This window comes from Calonectris borealis, chromosome 5 (assembly GCF_964195595.1).
Source record: "Calonectris borealis chromosome 5, bCalBor7.hap1.2, whole genome shotgun sequence".
NCBI classification, from domain to species: domain Eukaryota; kingdom Metazoa; phylum Chordata; class Aves; order Procellariiformes; family Procellariidae; genus Calonectris; species Calonectris borealis.
Window position 1 is genome coordinate 8,897,682 of NC_134316.1, and position 19,340 is coordinate 8,917,021.

At 43.4% G+C, this 19,340-nt stretch overlaps 2 protein-coding genes across 3 annotated transcripts in view; one reads left to right on the forward strand and one right to left on the reverse strand.

The window, feature by feature from the left end:
• Positions 1–2,631, forward strand: part of SYNE2 (spectrin repeat containing nuclear envelope protein 2) — a 199,346-nt gene extending 196,715 nt beyond the window's left edge. Inside the window, exons 116-118 of the mRNA XM_075150894.1 lie at positions 606–695; positions 916–962; positions 1,767–2,631. Of these exons, the coding sequence (XP_075006995.1) occupies positions 606–695; positions 916–962; positions 1,767–1,992 (363 nt within the window). The 3' untranslated portion in view covers positions 1,993–2,631. The remainder of the gene's footprint in view (positions 1–605; positions 696–915; positions 963–1,766) is intronic.
• An 8,052-nt stretch (positions 2,632–10,683) lies between these two features.
• ESR2 (estrogen receptor 2) overlaps positions 10,684–19,340 on the reverse strand; it is a 34,955-nt gene continuing 26,298 nt past the window's right edge. The window contains exons 5-8 of one of the 2 annotated variants that reach the window (XM_075150895.1): positions 19,134–19,272; positions 16,696–16,829; positions 14,903–15,077; positions 10,684–12,851 (exon numbers count right to left, since the gene is read on the reverse strand). In XM_075150895.1, the coding sequence (XP_075006996.1) occupies positions 12,662–12,851; positions 14,903–15,077; positions 16,696–16,829; positions 19,134–19,272 (638 nt within the window). In that variant the 3' untranslated portion in view covers positions 10,684–12,661. The remainder of the gene's footprint in view (positions 12,852–14,902; positions 15,078–16,695; positions 16,830–19,133; positions 19,273–19,340) is intronic. The other variant, XM_075150896.1, reaches the window with a different exon arrangement.

Here is a 19,340-nt window from a genome sequence, read left to right on the forward strand (position 1 = left end):
GACTTAAAACTTAAGTACTTCCACCTTCATAAGCTGAGAAAAGAACAATTAAGTCTGCCTGTAGGAAAAACTTCAGCACCATGAGCCTAGTACAGTATTGAAATGGATCGCCCAGAGAGGTTGTGCAGTCTCCATCCTTGAGGCGTTTGAAGAGCAGACGGGGTAAAGCCTTGAGTAAGGCTTTTGATCTGGTCTCACAGCTGACCTTGCTTTGAGCAGGAGGTTGGCCTAGATGAACTCGCTGAGGTCCCTTCCAACCTGAATTATCCTATGATCCATCCGAAGTATCAGGCTAGGAGTGTGTGACAAACACGTGGGAGCTGTAGTTCATAGCAATACATTGCTTATTCTGAGAGCTGTCAGATAGAGGTATTTTCAAGTTAATACCTGTACACACCTGTTCCATCATAATTCCTTCAGGTTGTGCATAGTAAAACATTTCTTTACGCTGGAGAACTGGAGCATCTGTTTACCACTGGTTATGCACATCTAAAGAGGCAATGGGCTGTGCACCTACAGAGAGGCAATGAAAGATCCTCTTTGCACTTAATCTGTTGTGAGTTTTGAATGTGCACTTTAAAGAGGAAGGTGTGGTTACCTTTTAGGATACCAGAGCATTCCTGCTAGTTCCAGATGACTTGGACTCAGGAGACTATAATCCAGTTGCAGCGAAATCCAGCCCTGCTGTGAAGAAGGCAAGTATTTTTTTTCTAATATTTTGCTATCAGCATATAGCATATTTTGACATATTTAGCCTGAAAGTTCCTCAAATGTAATCATTTTACCTTTTAGATTGCATGTACCTTATTACATAATTTACAACAGGACTTTTAAGTCTACAGCTGTCTTTTTTGAGAAAGAGAAATTCCTTGTACTTTCTGAATCCTGGATACTAAAAGCTATTTCTCTCAACAGATCACCATAAGTAGCACTGCAGATGGCAGAAACAGCAGCAGCACAAGGTATTATTTCATATTAGCCTGATCTCTTGAAGGATAGTGAAAACGGCAGAGGCGAGCTGAGTGCCAGCAGAAACATGGGCAGCCGTTCCTCATAGCTTGACGCGCAGGTGGAGGTGATTTCTGCCTACCAGTAGTGTCTCCCCTACCTACCAGCTCTGGGCTGCTCCTTGGTGAACGGTTTTCCTTTAGCACTCCTGCTCCTAGACCTCTGCACCTATGTGCAACCTTGGCTTGTGTTTACTCTTGAGAAAATACTTTTTGTGCCAAATGGGGGAATCTTTTCATTTTAAATCTTCCTTTAATTCCTCCATCGTACCTGGACAAAGAAACTTGCAGCTTAGAGCCACTTATTACAAACAGACCATGAAGGACAAAGGGAGAACTTCAGCCCCAGTACATTAGGGTCTGTTCAAAGGATAGATCTCAGTAATGCCAAGGCAAAGAAGAGCCTAATCAGTCTGAATGGTGGTTTTCCTTTATACTTCAACACGTATTTAGAGTGGTTTCTTTGTTGGCTGGGAAAACTTAAGTTTGCATCTGAAAATAGGGTAAAAACCCACTGATCTAAGCTATTACAAAGAAATGTTTCCTCTTCAGTAGTGAGGACAGTAAACCCAAGCCAGCAGCTGGCTTCCCACTGAGCAGTCTTGCACGCTTTCAAGTTATAGTTAAAGTGTTCGCAGCCCTGCATCTTGGAAGGGTAGTGGGAACCCTAGAGAGGGAGTTAAAACAACTTGTTTAATTCAAACTCTAAAGTGCCTTTTTTCTTTTTCTCTTTTTTTTTTCTTTTTTTCTCCTTTTCAGAGGTGAAAGCCATCCACAACCTATTCAAGCAATTCCTCGATCTCCCTCCTTCTTTTACCGTGTATTACGAGCAGCTTTACCTCTTCAGTTGTTCTTCCTACTGCTTTTACTTCTGGCTTGCATGATTCCATCTTCTGAGGAAGACTACAGCTGCACCCAGGCAAACAACTTCGCCCGTTCTTTCTATCCCATGCTGCGATACACCAATGGGCCTCCACCAACTTAGAAAGCAGCCCGTGAATCTTCAGTTATACCAAAACACACACTCTGCGGTGCTTTTTTCATGCTGCTAGCATCAATCAAGCAGTGACGTCACACAATTAAATACAGAAACTTTTGTTCTGTGTTAGTTCCCCAAACTACACACCGCTGCACGATCACTGCTGCAGCTAAATAATGCCTCACGTTTATAGCCTCCTTTCCCTGTCGCAGGGAATGTGTTAAATTTCACATCTCAAAATGTATATCTTGACAAAATTTCAGCATTTTGTATGGAAAACAAACTTTTTCTATAGATTTTTAAACTGTAAGCAACACACTTTATACTTTGATGCAATAGATACACTATTTTATAGCTGCAGTGCTCTTAAGCTTGCAAAGTGATTGAATACGGAGTTATTAGATGCAGAAACTACATCACAGTAATCTTAAACACAGCAGTTTGTCTTGGGTTAGCACAACAAACAAGCAGTTGAAGAGGCACTTTGCCTGAAACGATTACTGCCCACACTTCACGTTATCTGTATCTTTTGGTACTGTAGTCACTTGGTGGAAACAAAAAAAATCTACATCTTTATGAATCTTTGTTATTGTATTTTATTCATCTAACATGTTCAATAAAAGGATGCACATTTGTTTTGTTTTACATATAGTGTTCTAGTGGTTAGGACTGCTGTGTTGTCTTTTTATACCACCTTTGAAATAAGAAATTGTTGCATTGCATGGAAATGGTTTATAATGCACATATTTTCTAGATGAACATGCTTATGTAGACTATCCCTGATGTATACAAATAACGTAACAACTTTTTAAATGAAAGATTTTTTCAGTTTTTAACCTGCTGAATAATGTACAGTATCTTCGGAGAGAATTGTGCATTTTTTATAAGCTTCATCTTTAAAATGAAACTGACACTTGGGCAATGGCTAGAGAAACACCGTGTACAGTGAGCCTTGCCATTGCTTCTCGGTTGTACAGCGTGAGTACTGTCATTAAAACTTTGCCGATGTGCGCAGGGACTATCGGTGTGTCTAGTGGGGGGCAACCAGCCGTGTGTTCCAGCAGTGCTGACCCTTCCGCTCTGTGTAAGTCAACTTATTTGCATGCTAAGGCAACAGCCTCAGAAGCAGCATAACCACTCTTGGTGGTCAGAGCAAGCGTTCACAAATTCAGAAGTGGAGCCTGCGTTCGGTGGCACAGGTGCTTTCCTTTGCAACTGGCTCTCATTTCCTGGAGGAAGGAAACAAAGTTGAAGCAACTAGTGCTTATTACTAGTTTGAAATGCTGAACTATTTCCTCACCCTGCAACTGATTTTCTAAACCGGGAGTTACGGCAGTGCTGGAGAGGGGAAGTGCACGTCAAGGAGAGCTCAGTGCAGTCAAGGGTTTGCTTGAAAAGGTCAGAATTTTTGTGTTTGGTTGCAGTGACAATCGCCCAGGAATTAGCCAATTTCTGTAATCCTTACCTATAGAAAACAGGATTTGTGATTAGCCTGTGAGAATTCTCCCACCTTTTCTACACTTGTCACCACTGGAGGTTGCATATTCCCTATCTTCTGGCAGGGGGATTGATGAAGCAAGTTGCTTTGCATTTTTATGTTCAGAGAAAGAACAGTCCCTGTAGCAAACCGACAGCTTCTTCCCAACCATGGTGGCAAAAAAAGCCTGGTTTATTTCCAGGATATTAAACTAAATAATACATTAACTGTGGTACAGTTAAGCTTGCAAAGTTAGCAACATGGCTTAGGAAAGTCAAAGCTTACAATTTTGCACTTTTTAGTAGTGGTACCTTACAGTAGTTTACATCCTCACTGCGTGCTTGAATATGGGTCAAGATACGCCAGCTCCATACTGAAGTGTCTTGACCTCAGTCCCAGGTAGCAGTGCCCGGGCTCCGTCCTGCTAAAGACACACGGATCTGGCTTCCATCAGTGCTTCCAGACCCGGCAGCTTTCACAGCCTGTGAGCCAGCACGCCGCTCCGTGATGCTCTGCCTGTGGAGCCGACTTGTGCTACAGCTACCAGCTTCACAGCTACAGCTCTCGCAGTAGTGCTGTATCCAGAGATAAATGATGGATCCTTGCTGCACGCAGACACACAGACACACACACTCCCTTCCTCTGCCATCATTATTTTGTATTTTGAAAGCAATTACTTTCAGATGGAGCTCATTTAAGTTTCTGTCTCTGTAGAAGTCAGCCAACTCTAACCATTATTTCATTGCCGGGTTGTCACAAATGCCCATGCAAACCTTTCTGCCAAGAACTAATAGCCAGTTGCTGACATGATATTCAGTTCTTCTGCCATTAAAGAACCTATGCAGGGGAAAAAAATTTGAACAATGTTAAAAGGTCTAAAGAAAATTTCATAGCCTGCAATTTCCTTTCATTATGTACAGTTATATCAAATTGTTGAGCTGATGTAATATATAAAATGAGGAGCTTTCATGAAATTATCTCAAAATGTCACCAAAAAAATAAGTCTGGGAAAATCACTTAAATGTTTTTCCCCCCAAACCTACTTTAAATAGTTTTACTTCCAGTTGATTATAACCACTGCACTGTAGACTGACACTGAAGTCTGCTTCAAACAAGTCGTTATATATACGCACCAATTTCTTAGTGTCGTCCTCTCGCTCAGGACTGGGCTGTTGGTGTTCAGGGAAGGAAGAAAAAAGATTAAAAAAGAGGGCAAGAGCAATAGCGAGAGCAAGCACGCATGCGTGCGCTTTTGCACATGCCTTGTGTGGAGTGAAACCAGGCCAAAACTAGTTTTAAGTTGAAGTCTTATTTCTTCAGCAGGGAGATGAGACCTCAGTCTATTCCCAGCTCTACCCACCCCCCCCAAAATAGTCAACAACAGCTCCGCTAGCATGGGAAGCAGAGCAGAGGACTGTGTTTATTACGACTTGCCCCCACTACAATTAAATTTGCCGGTCCCTGAAACACTAGGGCACAACCTGCGTCTTCTGTAGTCACTTGGTGCTGGGAAACGTCCTAAGAACTCGAGTACCTGACAAAGTAAATCAACCTACAGCTTGTGGGGTGACTGCAGAGGTAAGGAGGAGACACTTACAGACACCGTGATCACGCGCATTATGTGCTCATGAAACCAGGCTGAGCTCAGCTACAGGAAAGAAATAACCAAAAAGCTGATTATTTAAGTTTCATGATACCTGTTTATTCAGCCACAACAATCTACAACTGAATGAAACGCACAAATCTAGACAAATACTGTAAGTTCACAGAACTAAAGAGCAGCTGAGAGAAAGGGAGGGTTTTTTCCCCGTTGCTATAACATACATAAGGTACTTTAAAGGGCACCTAAACCCATATCCGTTACAAACTTGCAGTGAGGGTGAAACGTTGAAACTAAAACCACACATAAAGTAGGACTCGGAACAGAAGATTCTGGGGAAAACGGACATAGGAAAGGTGCAGTAACCTCTGTAATGGCTATGCCAGCTCCTTAGTACATGACATTCTGATGAGTGAAGACAGTTTTGTCTGTTTAGGCAGTAACGGCAGAAGTTGGCATTTTCATGGCATAGCGATATTGTTTTCTTCATGCACTTAAATTGAAATCAGTGACACAACTCATGAGGAGTGTAGGTGACTCCCACATGTAAAGATGGAAAGAGTTAAAAAATACCCAAATCATAAATAAAATGAAGTCTTAGTTGTGAAACAGTGTGCCGTTTAACTCGACACACTTCAGTTCAGTAGTAAAACACTGTGAAAAATGAATGTAAATAATACTTATTTTCTATATTTTAGCAATCTACTTGCTTTTCATATTCCCGTTTACAGTGCTTTCTTTAGTATTAGTTTAGGCGCTGGCTCAGCACAACAGACGACGACATCCTTAACTGCTTTGCTGAATCATTATCTCGCAGGACATAAATAACCTCAAACAATTTCTTCCGAGATGGATAGTGACGATAGCAAAGGCATTTCCATGACTTCCAGCCCTGAGTGTACGGACCACAGGACCGTGCACCATTGAAAGAAACGGTGCAGCCTACAGCTGGGCTGAGACTAAAAGCAGCTGCCATGGTGGTGACTGTCCTTGGCTGTACTCGCTTACAGCTACTCTGCCATCCAAGGAACTGGACAGAATACATTGATATGTATATTGAATATATATATATATGAGATCAGTATTCAGCCCTATAAAACAGTAATTCCTGTGACAGGCCTTTAGACTGTACTCACTTTAAGGCAGCTCAGACAAAGCCATCAAATCCATCTTTGTTTTTAACTTCAGCTCTCAAGGTAGAAGCAACCTGTCTCCCTTTCCCCATCTTGGTGGGGAGGGGCAGGGAAGGGAGGGAGTGCCTTTGCCACGCGCTCACTGGGCTGAGATGGAAATAGACCCATAATCACAACCGCGTTTTTCATGTATGTGGGTTAAAGCACATCCTAGGGAAGAGCAGCTATTTCATCAGTGCACAACTATTTTCTATTATTCGGACAAAGGAACAACCTTGGATGCACGAAAGCAGGCTCTCTGGGCCAGCTATTAAAAACCATTTGGGTCCAGCTTAATGGGAAAAGCTCAGGCTGGCTCTCCGTGTAGTTAAGCTCCAAAGCCATCAGGAGCACCCGGCGGCAGCAGCAGCATTGTGCCCTTCAAGACCCCGGTCATGGCCATGGCCATGAGCGATAGTCGGCGCGCTGAGGCTGAGCTTCCAGGTGAAACGTTTGTGCCAATTTATACATATGTATTTTGAATCTTCTGCTAGCAATTCTAAATTACATTTGCAGGCCCTGATCCTGATAGGGGAACTTCAACCACCCGGACATGCTGGAAAAGCGGCACAGCGAACTGCGGGCGGTTCTAGTACAGGTGATGGAGAGCCCGACCAGAGGAGAGGCACTGCGGGACCTGTTGCTCACTAATTTATTGCAGAACTTATTGGAGAGGTCAAGACTGGAGGTAGCCTGGGCTGCAGCGATCATGCCCTGGTGGAATTCTCAATCTTGAGGGGTACAAGATGGGTGAAAAGTAGGGTCAGACCCTAAACCTCAGAAAGGCAAACTTTCAGCTGTTTAGGGTGCTAGTGTGTGGGATCCCTTGGGAAACTGCCCTCAGAGGCAAAGGAGAGAATGCGAGCTGGGAGATACTTAGACATTCTTCTTAAGGCGCAAGAGCTCTCAATCCCAATGTGCAAGAAGTCGGGCAGGGGAGGCAGGAGGCCAGCTTGGCTAAGTGAAGAAAGTCAAGACCTCTTAGCCAAACAAAACCACGAAAACCAAAATGCATAACAGCGGAGGCAGGGATATGCATCATGGGGAGATTATAGGGATATGGCCCATGAGCGCAGGGAGGGGACCAGGAAAGCCAAGGCACAGCTGGAGCTGAACTTGGCTAGGGACATGAAAAATGACAAGAAGGGTTTCTTCAGGTACATAGGACAACAAAGGAAGATGAAAGAAACTGAACCCCCCCGATGAGCGAAAAGGGAGACCTGGCTACAACCAACATGGAGAAGGCTGATGTGCTCAACAACTTTTTTGCCTCGGCTTCACCAGCAAGGGCTCTAGCCACACCACCCAATTCACAGAATCCAAAGGCAGGGACTGGCAGAATGAAGAACCGCCCACCTTAGGAGAAGATCGGGTTCGAGACCATCTAAGGAACCTGAAAGTGCACACGTCCATGGGACTTGATGAGATGCATCCGCAGGTCCTGAGAGAACTGGCGGATGAAGTTGCTAAGCCACTATCCATCATATTTGAGAAGTCACGGCAGACCGGTGAAGTTCTTGCAGACTGGAAAAGGGGAAACGTAATCCCCATTTTTAAAAAGGGAAAAAAAGAAGACCCGGGGAACTACAGGCCAGTCAGTCTCACCTCTGTGCCTGGCAAGATCATGGAGCAGATCCTCCTGGAAATTATGCTAAGGCACGTGGAAAACAGAGGTGATTGGTGACAGCCAACATGGCTTTACTAAGGGCAAATTGTGCCACAAATTTGGTGGCCTTCTACGGTGGGGTTACAGCATTGGTGGACAAGGGAAGAGTGACTGACGTCATCTACCGGGACTTGTGCAAAGCATTTGATACTGACCCGCACTACATCCTTGTCTCTAAATTGGAGAGACATGGATTTGACGGATGGACCACTTGGTGGATAAGGAAGTGGCTGGATGGTCGCACTCAAATAGCTGCAGTCAATGGCTCGATGCTCGATGTCCAAGTGGAGACCAGTGACAAGTGGTGTCCCTCATGGGTCTGTACTGGGACCAGTATTATATAACATCTTTGTTGGGGACATGCACGGCGGGATTGAGAGCACCCTCAGCAAGTTTGTGGATGACACCAAGCTGAGTGGTGCAGCTGATACTCTAGCGGGAAGGGATGCCATCCAGAGGGACCTTGACAGGCTGGAGAGGTGGGCCCGTGCGAACCTCATGAAGTTCAACAAGGCCAAGTGCAAGGTCCTGCACATGGGTTGGGGCAATCCCAAGCACAAATACAGGCTGGGCGGAGAATGGATCGGGAGCAGCCCTGTGGAGGGCTTGGGAGTACTGGTGGATGAAAAGCTAGACATGACCCGGCAATGGGTGCTTGCAGCCAAGAAAGCCAACCGTATCCTGGGCTGCATCAAAAGAAGCGTGGCCAGCAGGTCAAGGGAGGTGATTCTGCCCCTCTACTCCACTCTCGTGAGACCCCACCTGCCGTACTGCGTCCAGCTCTGGAGTTCACAGCACAAAAGACATGGACCTGTTGGAGTGGGTCCAGAGGAGGCCACGAAAATGGTCAGAGGGCTGGAACGCCTCTCCTATGAGGAAAGGCTGAGAGAGTTGGGGTTGTTCAGCCTGGAGGAGAGAAGGCTCCGGGGAGACCCTATTGCAGCCTTTCAATATTTAAAGGGGGCCTACTGGAAAAATGGGGAGGGACTTTTTATCAGGAAGTGTAGTGATAGGAGGAGGGGTAGTGGTTTTAAACTGAAAGAGGGTAGATTTAGATTAGATACAAGGAAGAAATTCTTCACTGTGAGGGTGGTGAGGCACTGGAACAGGTTGCCCCGAGAAGTTGTGGATGTCCCATCCCCGGAAACGTTCAAGGCCAGGTTGGATGGGGCTTTGAGCAACTCGGTCTAGTGGAAGGTGTCCCTGCCCGTGGCAAGGGGTTGGAACTGGATGATCTTCAAGGTCCCTCCCAACTCAAATCATTCTATGATTCTATGATTCTATGATAAAGTCCAAACAAGACAAAAATTCTTACCTCAGAAGAGGCTGATCACTGGTGACAGCTCGAATACGACCAAAAGGCAACTTTCTCAGGGCTCACTGCATTTTTAGGCTCTGTTAAACCACTCTAATGATGCAAATGTCTTCCATACTCCACAGGCCATCAGGAGGAAAAGAATAAGTCCCAGCACTTAAAAGGATGCTCTCCCTTCATCACAATGATCCCTGTATAGATTTATCATTCAGTCAGTAAAGAATTAACATATTATTATTATGGAAATATGCATATTTATTGAAAAAGAAATCTTTAAGTGCTACCTGTCTTAGATCGCCACAGATTTTATAGGAGCACCCAGCCTGTCGAGCACTATCTCAAGGGAGAATGTTCCAACACATCTTTCCCCCATATTCTTCTCTCTGACTGGCAACGTGACAGCACTAAAAAATGAGTAATTTGCAAGAAGACGGAGGTGTGGAAAAGGTCTCACATTCCTGGAGACAAAGCATTTCACCTGCCTGAAACGCTCCAAGACTTACCACATTTCTTTAAAAAAAAATTAAGGTTGTTTTACCGTTCGGTTCTAGTTCCAGACTTGAGGGGAACCTCAGTGTATTTTTGACAGCACACATAAGGAAAAGTTTGGGCTTCTTTCTTTCTTTCTTTCTTTTTTTTTAAATCCATAGCAACTGGTACTCCTGCATGAACCAAGTTTGCTCACCTCTGCGAACACCCCAGAACTGCAGCATAACTTCTTCAAGTAGAAGCAGCCACCTCTGGCTGGGTCCCAGCTCAGCAGCAGAAGCTGATGTACAGCAGGGCAGTGAAGGAAAGCCATAAACCAGCCCCGCTCTCCTCCCCTCCTCACAGCCCTCGCAGCTCCTCAGCACTCAACTCACTCATGCTGAAACTGGAAAAGCTCCCCCAATTCCTAAATGGAAACGCAGCGTGGCAGCTCTGCTCAGGTCTGGTGGGGACACGGACATGGTCCACACCAGGGATGCAGCACCTGAGAGAGTCTGTGGGACACAGACCCGTGATAAACCCAACATCTCTCTCAAGAGATGAAGGCCCCCTTGTTCCATCATTTCGTCACGCAGCTCCCTGTTTATAAACTGCTGTTTGAGGGACGGGCACCTTCTGCTTATCCAAATATGAACACAGCTACATTAATCCAGAGAGTCGACAGCTATCGGCTTTTGCCCATTTTAAAACACTAGTAGTAACTTTTAATTAAGTGATGTTCAACAAGACAAAAGATACCTGTTAAAATCACATCATTTTCCTAGTTGCACTGTGCTAGTAACGGCATATATGAATCACAACGTGTGGCACAAATCTGCAGCATCACCCTTTTACAAAGTCAATCCAGAGCAAATTTCCATTTAGAAGTTAATTTTATGATTTATACCCACTCTTTCCCATTTTCTTTTTAAAAGAGCTTTGTTTCAAGATTGCACATAAATTCAGCACTTCTAAAGCAAACCAACCAAACAAAATAAATCACTTAAACATTTCTTTGAAAAACTGTATTAAACAAAAAGATTACACAGGATAAGGAAAATCAAAAAAAGAACAATACAACAGGCACTGAGGCCAGATCAAGTCCAAGAAACGCTGAAACCTGTCTGTTTCACAGCAAAACTTCCCTCAAAATGAAAGTGCCAATGAATTCCAGACTGTACTCACATTTTTTCCCTCTTTTGTAGTAAATATTACACTTATTTAGAAGGGCACTGCTATATTACAGTTTCTTAAAAACAATAAAAAGGTAGCTAGTAAAAATTTAGACCATCAGCAGCATCTGGTATAGTACAAGGTCAAAACAAGACAATAGATTTGTGTAACTCACTGAAAACTCTTTATGCTCCTCCTGTAAAAAATATTGTCCTTGGCTTTGAAAAACACCAAGACCAAAGGTTTGACTAATATTCAAAGTATCCAAATGGCGTACTAACCAAAGTCCCTAATCCAAAAGACTTATTGGCTCAAAATAGATTTTTGGTGTGATCCCAATTTAATTTCACCATACCTGAAATGCCCAGAACATACATGTATTCTATTTAAACATATCCATTTAGAGTGATTGCAATTCTAGCTCACATCAAAATGTGATATTGGCAGTTGCCAGAACGAATGATGCCATCCTGCTCTTCACTGAGGTCATCGGCCAGGCTATTTCCTCTGGTTTTTTTTTCCTCAGTGCAGCTTAAACACATGCAGAAATCAGCACAACAGGGGGGTTTAAACCCACATCTCCAGTGAAATTCAAACAAGTCATCACACTTGCGAAGCAAAGGAAGTGCCAGAACCATCATCCCCCCCTGCTCTTTGAGGATCCTACACAAGGTATGAAAACCACAGCATAAGGTGCCATGCGCTTTGAAAACAAGCAAGCAGCAAACCTGAGGGCAGCAGGCAAAAGCAGGTCCCCGCTTAGGTTCCCGTCCACTGCCTCACCCCCTGCAAGACGGCTGCAAGAGGTTTCGGGTGGGCAGGACATAATTCCACACGCGAGTCAAAAGGGGAGGGAAGATGGTTGGTTTCTAGCTGATTTCACGAGCCCTGATTAGCAGATCATATACAAATGCAAACGGTTAATATTCACAGAGCAACCTCTTGTACCTAAATATTATAACAGATTTAACATCATTAATAAATATATAAAACAACATGTTAATCTCACAGACAAAACACGTTTCAAAGATCAGCATTGACTGAAATACCTAGGCAGTTTAGTCATTGTTTAAAGCACTGAAGAATTCTGCACAGATAATAATGTGAGTTAAGAACAGGCTCACAAAATACAAACTTAAGCTTGGTTTAACATTTCTGAAGAGGCTCTGAAGTGGCCCTAGAAGCTATTCTGAAGGGCCTTCAAATGAGGGCCCCTTGCAGCCATTGCATATTTAAGAATAGAAGGAACTCCTTTACACTGTACATATCTCGGCACTTTATCTAGATCGGCTGCAAAGCAGGCGTTCCCAGGGACCAGCACACACAGGTAAGCAGCTCTGTCCCAAACGATGCTGCTCTACATTTCATACAATCTCACGCTGAAAGAGGAGATCATCTAGTCAGCGCTTAAAAGCCTTGGTCTGGGAGATGGAGACCTAAGTGCTCACTCCTAGCCCTGACACCTCTTCTGTCATCTCAAACCAGGGCCTTTCTCTCTCTGTCTCAGTTCACCTGCCTCTGAAAAGGAGCGGCAGTAATTCCCTGCCTCGCAGTACTGTTCTGAGGCTTAATTTCATAAGGTGTTTTTGAAGAGTCTCAGAAAAGGCACTGTAAAAGTGCAGCTATTACAATGTCAGAAACACGGGCAGAGGTGTGCGTCCCACAAGCCTTTCCCGAGATACCGGTGTGCAAATCCAGTAGAGATGAGGACTCGCACTTGGTCACGCTTCGGCAGTCCCATCACAGCAGCTTTGTTTTCTCCCATAGCTTTGAACAAGCTTCACATTTCCAGGTCTCGACAGAATTACTGGGCTGCCCCGTTTCGCAGGCTGTCTCCAGTCTCCATTTGTTCTAACAGGCCATATTCGGGGTGTGTGACCGGGGACTTCCTTTGGCCTCGGAGAGTGTGCGCATTCAACATCTCCAGCAGCAAGTCATACACTGGGACCACGTTTTTACACTTCATGCTCAGGAGATGCTCCATTCCCTTGTTACTGTGAAGGAGAACAGAAAATAAGTCAGTGATCTGGGTTTGACAATGCAGAGAAGGAAAACATGCTCATGGCTTCAAAGAGTCCTTTTTTTATTAGGAGTTAAGAGGATTTAGCTGCTGTCGTCCCTGAGATCGCTTACCACTACCAACAGTAACAACATCCCAATATTTTAAAGCTGAGTGTTTTACTATTTAGAGAACCAACATTTGTTTTACACCACACAAACTGACTTCAGAAAATAATGCAGATGTACTGACCCTACTGAAATCAAAGAGGAAACCCCTTTGATGCCGTAAACGTAGGAGGCCCACACGCTGCAGCTTTATACAAAAGGGGAAGTACAATGTGTGGCTCTGATCACCGACCTCTCCTGCCTGGTTGAGTAGGAAGACCAAACTACCCTGGCCAGCTTCAAGCAGTTTGTTTCCTCTCTGCATGTCCAGTGTCAGATCTTGCAGATGGCTACAGGCCTTAAAAGTAATTTTTTTCTTATGCAGTAAGATACAATGACACCTTGTTAGTTTGAACGCTCTGTGGCCATATCATGATTCGGACTAAGAGGAGATGGCTATTGCCATCGCAGTTGCACATACATATACTTCAGATGCACTCAAGGTTTTGGGGTTGAAATCTAAGTGCACTTGTTCAACAGCAAATTTATCACAGTGGAAACAGCAGCAGACAGCCAGCACATAGCTGACCTGGTGGCTTGGATTGGAAGGGGGGCAATGCTTCCAGAAAAATAAGGTTCTGCTACAATTGAAGAGTTATAAATATGTTAATGGCAAAGAAGAAATTGCAGACCCCTCCTACACCCAGCTCCTGAGAGTCCTGCATCATTTGGTAATCAAGGCTGAGAGCATCAATTATTTCCAGAACAAAGTATAATTGACTGACCAGTGCTAAGCAACGTAAAGGAGACAGGTCACAACAAGTAGCCTCCAGACTTTGGCTGAGGCAGGCGCAGCATAAAAACTCTTGTTTTAATAAGAAAATACAAAAATTTTGCAAAGATTCACAATGTTTATTCACGCCACGCCGGAACAAGAGCTCCTGCGATGCTGTGATGCGGCGTCACACCACAGTGGGCAACCCAGGTGACGGCAGCGCATCAGAGCCGTGAGTCGGGTTCAGCTCTGGCTTCTCTAGGGCCAGCTCTCAAACTCACCCCCAGTTCACAAACTGGCTGTTAAAAGTGGCATTTCGGCACAGTCAGGTCCCTGCTGCTGCCACCCGCTCTCCCAGGAAGCTTGTTGCAAAGGTGGCTGTCCCTCTTCCAGTGTCCCTACACAAAGTCAGATACGGCCATCTCTCCTTTGCATGCTCCAGCCTGGTCCCAGGACCATCTTCCCTGGACACACAGTCCAAAGCCAAGACATAAGACAGCTTTGTCAATAGCTGGTCTCTGGGTAATAATTTAAAATGACAAACAGCCTGAAAATTAAAGCATCTGTTTGTAGGGCCCTGCATTTGAGCTTGCTGTACTGCAAGCAACAATGAGCAGCTCAAGGAGGTCCAGGAACTGGTAGGGAGAGAGGAGCTGCTTCCCATGGGAAGGCAGGAGCGTGGCAGTGCTGTAGCACGAGTCACTTGGCAAAAATGCTGTGGTTCCATATAAAAGACAATAAATTTGGCCTGGGACAAACATGGCACCCAAAGTAGACTTTGCTCCACCAAAGCCCACACTGCAGATCAGTTTTGAAAGAGACTTTTATTTTGGACGGAAGAGTTTAGATGGCTGGGTGGGGTTTTTTTTGGAAGGCTGAATTTGTGTTATTATTGTTAAACATTTCAGGCAGATACAGAAAGAACAGTTTAATGCAATACAGTTAAGACAGCATTTTAATATCAACCCAACATTTTTGAGTGCCAGCAAGCACTTGAGTACGTTGCCTGTTTAGCTGTGCTAGGAAGGAAAGCCTTACAACGAACAGAGAAGAAGAGCAGTGCCAGGATTCCCTCAGGAGTGCTCTGGAGTTCAGACCTCGCTTTGTTGCTGTAACAAACACACACTAACACCTTACGCGTTACACACATTCTGTAAAATGTACCTTGCATGTCTGACGTGAGAGAGGAGCATCAACAAATTGGCCAGACGAGTTGTCTGCTGCTGCGAGGGGATTCCGCTCTTTGCAATAACCCACACCAAAGCATCTGTGACTACATTAAGCAGGTGATGCAGTTTCCTGTTGCTTTCAGGTTCTTCTGCTGACAAGGGAAACATGCCTAACCAGAGAAGGGAAAGAAATACTCCCTGCTCATGAGGAAGAAAAAAAGCTACGACTGTGGATTTTTTTTCTGATGTAATATTTCAACAGGATTAGAGACGATACATTTCCTGACACCCGCCCTCAAGGCTGTACAAACGATGCTCCATGTGCCACACCAAGCTCCGACTTACATTCCTTTGCCAAAATTTGACAGCCACATCATTTGTAAACTGAGTAACTCTCCCAAATCCTCCCACGACAACATGTTGAACATAGGCCCTTCAGGCCAGAGAACGGACGTGCTCTCCATTCTCATGGGGGTTTTCCTTTGAATCATTCTGTACCTTGTAGTTTAGTAACTATTACAAATTATAGCATTATGCTTGCTCTAATAAGTTCTTGCTGAAAAAAACCTTTTTCCTCTGAGTATACCCTAGGGAGGGAGGAGAACATGGTGAGAGACACTGCTCATAGACCCAGCCTGCCATGGTCGCCCTACAGCTCACTAAGGGTGCCATAACACAGCACTTGCCTACAGCGAGAAACCTTAAAAGTCAGCGAAGGCAGAAAAGGGTGGTTAGAGGTATGGAGAGGGACGAGAAGAAATCACCACTAGGAAGGTCTGGAAACACACAATAACATCACTGATAGAGCAGAAGAGACCTGGGCAAAAAAAAAAAATCCTCCCAAAGATACTTATGGAAGGACAGAGCTCCAGAACACCTTGAAAATTAGGAGTAAAAGATTAACTTTGACAAGAAAGGAGAGCAGGGAGAGGTGAAAGGAGAGATTTTTTAAGAGGCGAGGCTTTGAAGAAAATATGGCCGATGAACATGTTTTTTTGTTGAGTTTTTTTGGTTGGTTGGTTGGTGTGGGTTTTCTTAAGAAAAAAAAAAACAGCTTTTGTTGTCTGTTGAAACAAACAAAATTCAGACCTGGGCTGGGAATTACACAGCAGCTCCTCGCTGAAAACAGTAGATGTAAATAGCTAGATGTTAGTTTGTTGTTGGGCTTTTTTGACAACATTAATTACAACATGTTCTGGGGAATAAAATTATTTTACTGCAGACTACCCTAAACTAGCAAACACACACTCCTATTTGCCTTGTGTGAAAGGCTGCAAAGCAAAGCTCCTATCCTGAAATTCATCTTGCAGAACTCTTGAGTACTTTCAATCATTTCTACCAATTAATTACCATTAAATAGGAACACTGAAACCCAATTAATCATCACTTGGTTGAGTAACTAGTTTTACTAGAATTGAGAATTAAGGACAGGTTTGTAGAGCTGTACAACAACTTTACACACGACCAGGATCCACAGAGATACGAGCACAAGTTCTCATTGAAAAGGACATACCCACAGCCTGGGGCTCCCCCACTCGGGAGAAGCTTTCAGGCTTTGGGTCTTTCATGCAGTTCTTACAACAGGACATAGACCCTAAATCCAGCAAATGATACAGTTGAGAAGGTTCTTGAGTAAAAATCCTTACAAACTGACGGTTAGAAGTCCTTTCCTATTGTTCTTTTTCAACGGCTTTATCTCATTTGATCTTTCTGCCATTTTAGAGGCTGATTTCCCAGCCACCCTCGAAATCAAAAGTACAATTTGGTGAGCGTCAACTGCGTACTCACTGGAATTGAGGAGAATCATTGCCTTGACACACAGATACTCCTTGTGCTGCAGTTTCAGCTCTCGGAACCTCGAGGTCATGGCCAGGAGCATATCAAAGATCTCCAAAATTCCCTCTACGCATTTCCCCTCGTCCCTATGGAAACACATTTAAAATGTTACCGAAAAAGTAGAATTAAGGAACTCTGACTCAGCCAGATAAAAGTCAAAGCATAAAGGAGGCTGCAAAAGGCCTATCTGTCTCATCTTTGGCAGAATTCAAAAGGTTCTATCATGAAATCTAAATTGAAAATTACACTGGTATAAAAGGTCAGCACCTCTAAGAAACTGATTTTCTCTTTAAAGTGCATGCAGGATTGACCGCAGGTAAGTATGACCATATTTCTGTAAGAGGCTTTATCCTCACAGCCAGTATAATTCTGGATAACCAGTCTGAAACTCTGTAGCGCAGGGCACAGAACCACCTTGACTCGTTTTCCAGATTTGTTTCATAAGGAGTTAATACCACAACTGGTGACATGACTGTCTGTACCTGACGGAGGCCTCAGGACTTGGTGAATAAGAAAGACCCCCTAAAATAAGTTTCTTGGAACAATAAGACATTTTTAAAGAATAAAATAACCTCTACCCCCATTCCTCAGCACCTTTTTCTTTGAAGGTGTTTAAATATAAATAGATTTTGGGGGTTTTTGGTGGTTTTGTGGTTTGGTTATTTTTATGTTTGCAAGTTTTTACTGAATGCAACTTTCTCCATTTTGGATATTAGAAATGGTCCCATTTTCTGATCTGAAAAAAACCCCGAACAACCCTAAGCCGTTCCAATGGGTTTAAAATTAAGCAGCAGCAAATTTCAAACCACTGAAGCTACTGTTCCAGTTTTTTGATTATTTTTTTTTTTACATGTGCTGGACCAAAAAAGTAATTAAGCTCTACAACACAGTATTCAAAGGGTTGCTTCTTATACTATCTGGAATATAAGATTTTTTTCTCCGTAGTGTTTTTAAGACAAGACAGACTTAAGCACAGCAGTGCAGGAGAATTTAGGACCTTTACTCCTCTCCTGGATCCCAAGAGGAAGGTGCTGAGCCTTCAGGCTGCGAGGCAGGCACAGGCAGGTAACACTAACCAGTGCAGCAAGAATTGCCTGCAGAAAGGCAGCTGCCTAAATATTGCCCGGTTTCCCGTGTTCCTCATAGCAAAGGAGAGTTTTAAGCTTTGGAGAAGGACAGGCAGCTGCCAATTTCAAAACAAAGACACAAGCATCAGAGAAGTACTTGCCTACAAAGAGTATGTAGGAAAAGTATCTGAACTTCAGCTAAGATAAAAACAATCAAGTTACAGACCAGTTTCATATAAGCATGTCTTAAAAAAAAAAAAATTACAGCATGCCCAGATGCTTGCTAGCTCCCACTCTGCTGTGTCTTGTGGAGATGAAGGAATGCATCAATAAGCTCACCCTATTCAACACATATTAGCTTCCGAGGAACTAAATGTATCACACATTTCCAGCAATTTCTTACCATTGTATTGAACAACACAGCGTGTCCTTGCATTGAATTTTATATGAGCAAATAATAATTTATTTCATATATTTTATAAATTAAATTTATTTCTCTTACTAACCCATTTTTCTTTCTTTATCTATGATGATAATTATTACTCAGCTCAAGCCACAGAACTGGTACAGATCTGAATTTCCCCAGGTTGAAAAGGCTAAGAGACATTTTAAGCCTACACAAAAGAATAGATTGTTTCCCTGACTTTTTACCAATACGAAGTCCAGGTCAAATCCTTCTAAGGTCCTGTAGAAAAACATCCTTGCTAATCCATATTCTGCCCTGCTGGTACATGATGTTATGAAGAAATAATTTTTAAACTTGCAAACACCCTGCTTTAGCCTGAAAAAATATTCTCAGTATTGAACAAGAAGCTAGGGTTTTTTAAATCCCTTTTGGCTAGTGCTGCAATGTTCATTATTATAGCTAGCTATGAAGTCTTTTTCTGAAGAAAAACAGATAGAAAAGCTGCTTAGAAGAATTAAAATATGGCCTGACACTATGTGTACTTTTTTTTGAGGGATGTGGGGAGAAATTCACAATGTAGTGCGTTGTGCTGATGTGTCTACAGTTTCAGCCTCTGGAGACCTGGACCAAAAGAAAAAAACGACAAAAGATGTGAAGAATACAGAGGAACTTCACACTGTCACATGCTACAGGAATTCAGGAATTTGCAAGTTCAGCAATACCGTTTATGCTTAGCATTCCTTAACCCCCTGTAAGGATGTGGAATCTCAAATCATTATTGTTACAAATACAAGTAAATTATATTGTTAGATAAAATATTAATAGCATCTCCCATACTTAATCCTCTTCCTCCTACCATTCACCCCACTTTCAACCATGCTCATATGAAGTGTTCTCAAGAAATTTATTTCTCTTACCTGTCTAATACAAGGTCTGGTGCAAAAATCAGTTTCCCAGGATGGTCGATCGATCTCCACATCAAACCAATCATTAAAACTTCCATCCAGCAGCTCTCCAAGAGTCTTACTTGGTCATAGAGACTGAGATCAATGAAGCCTAAATTGATGAAAATAGCATAAAATAAATCAACCTGTTTATTTCTCTGTTTTGATAAAGACGACTGA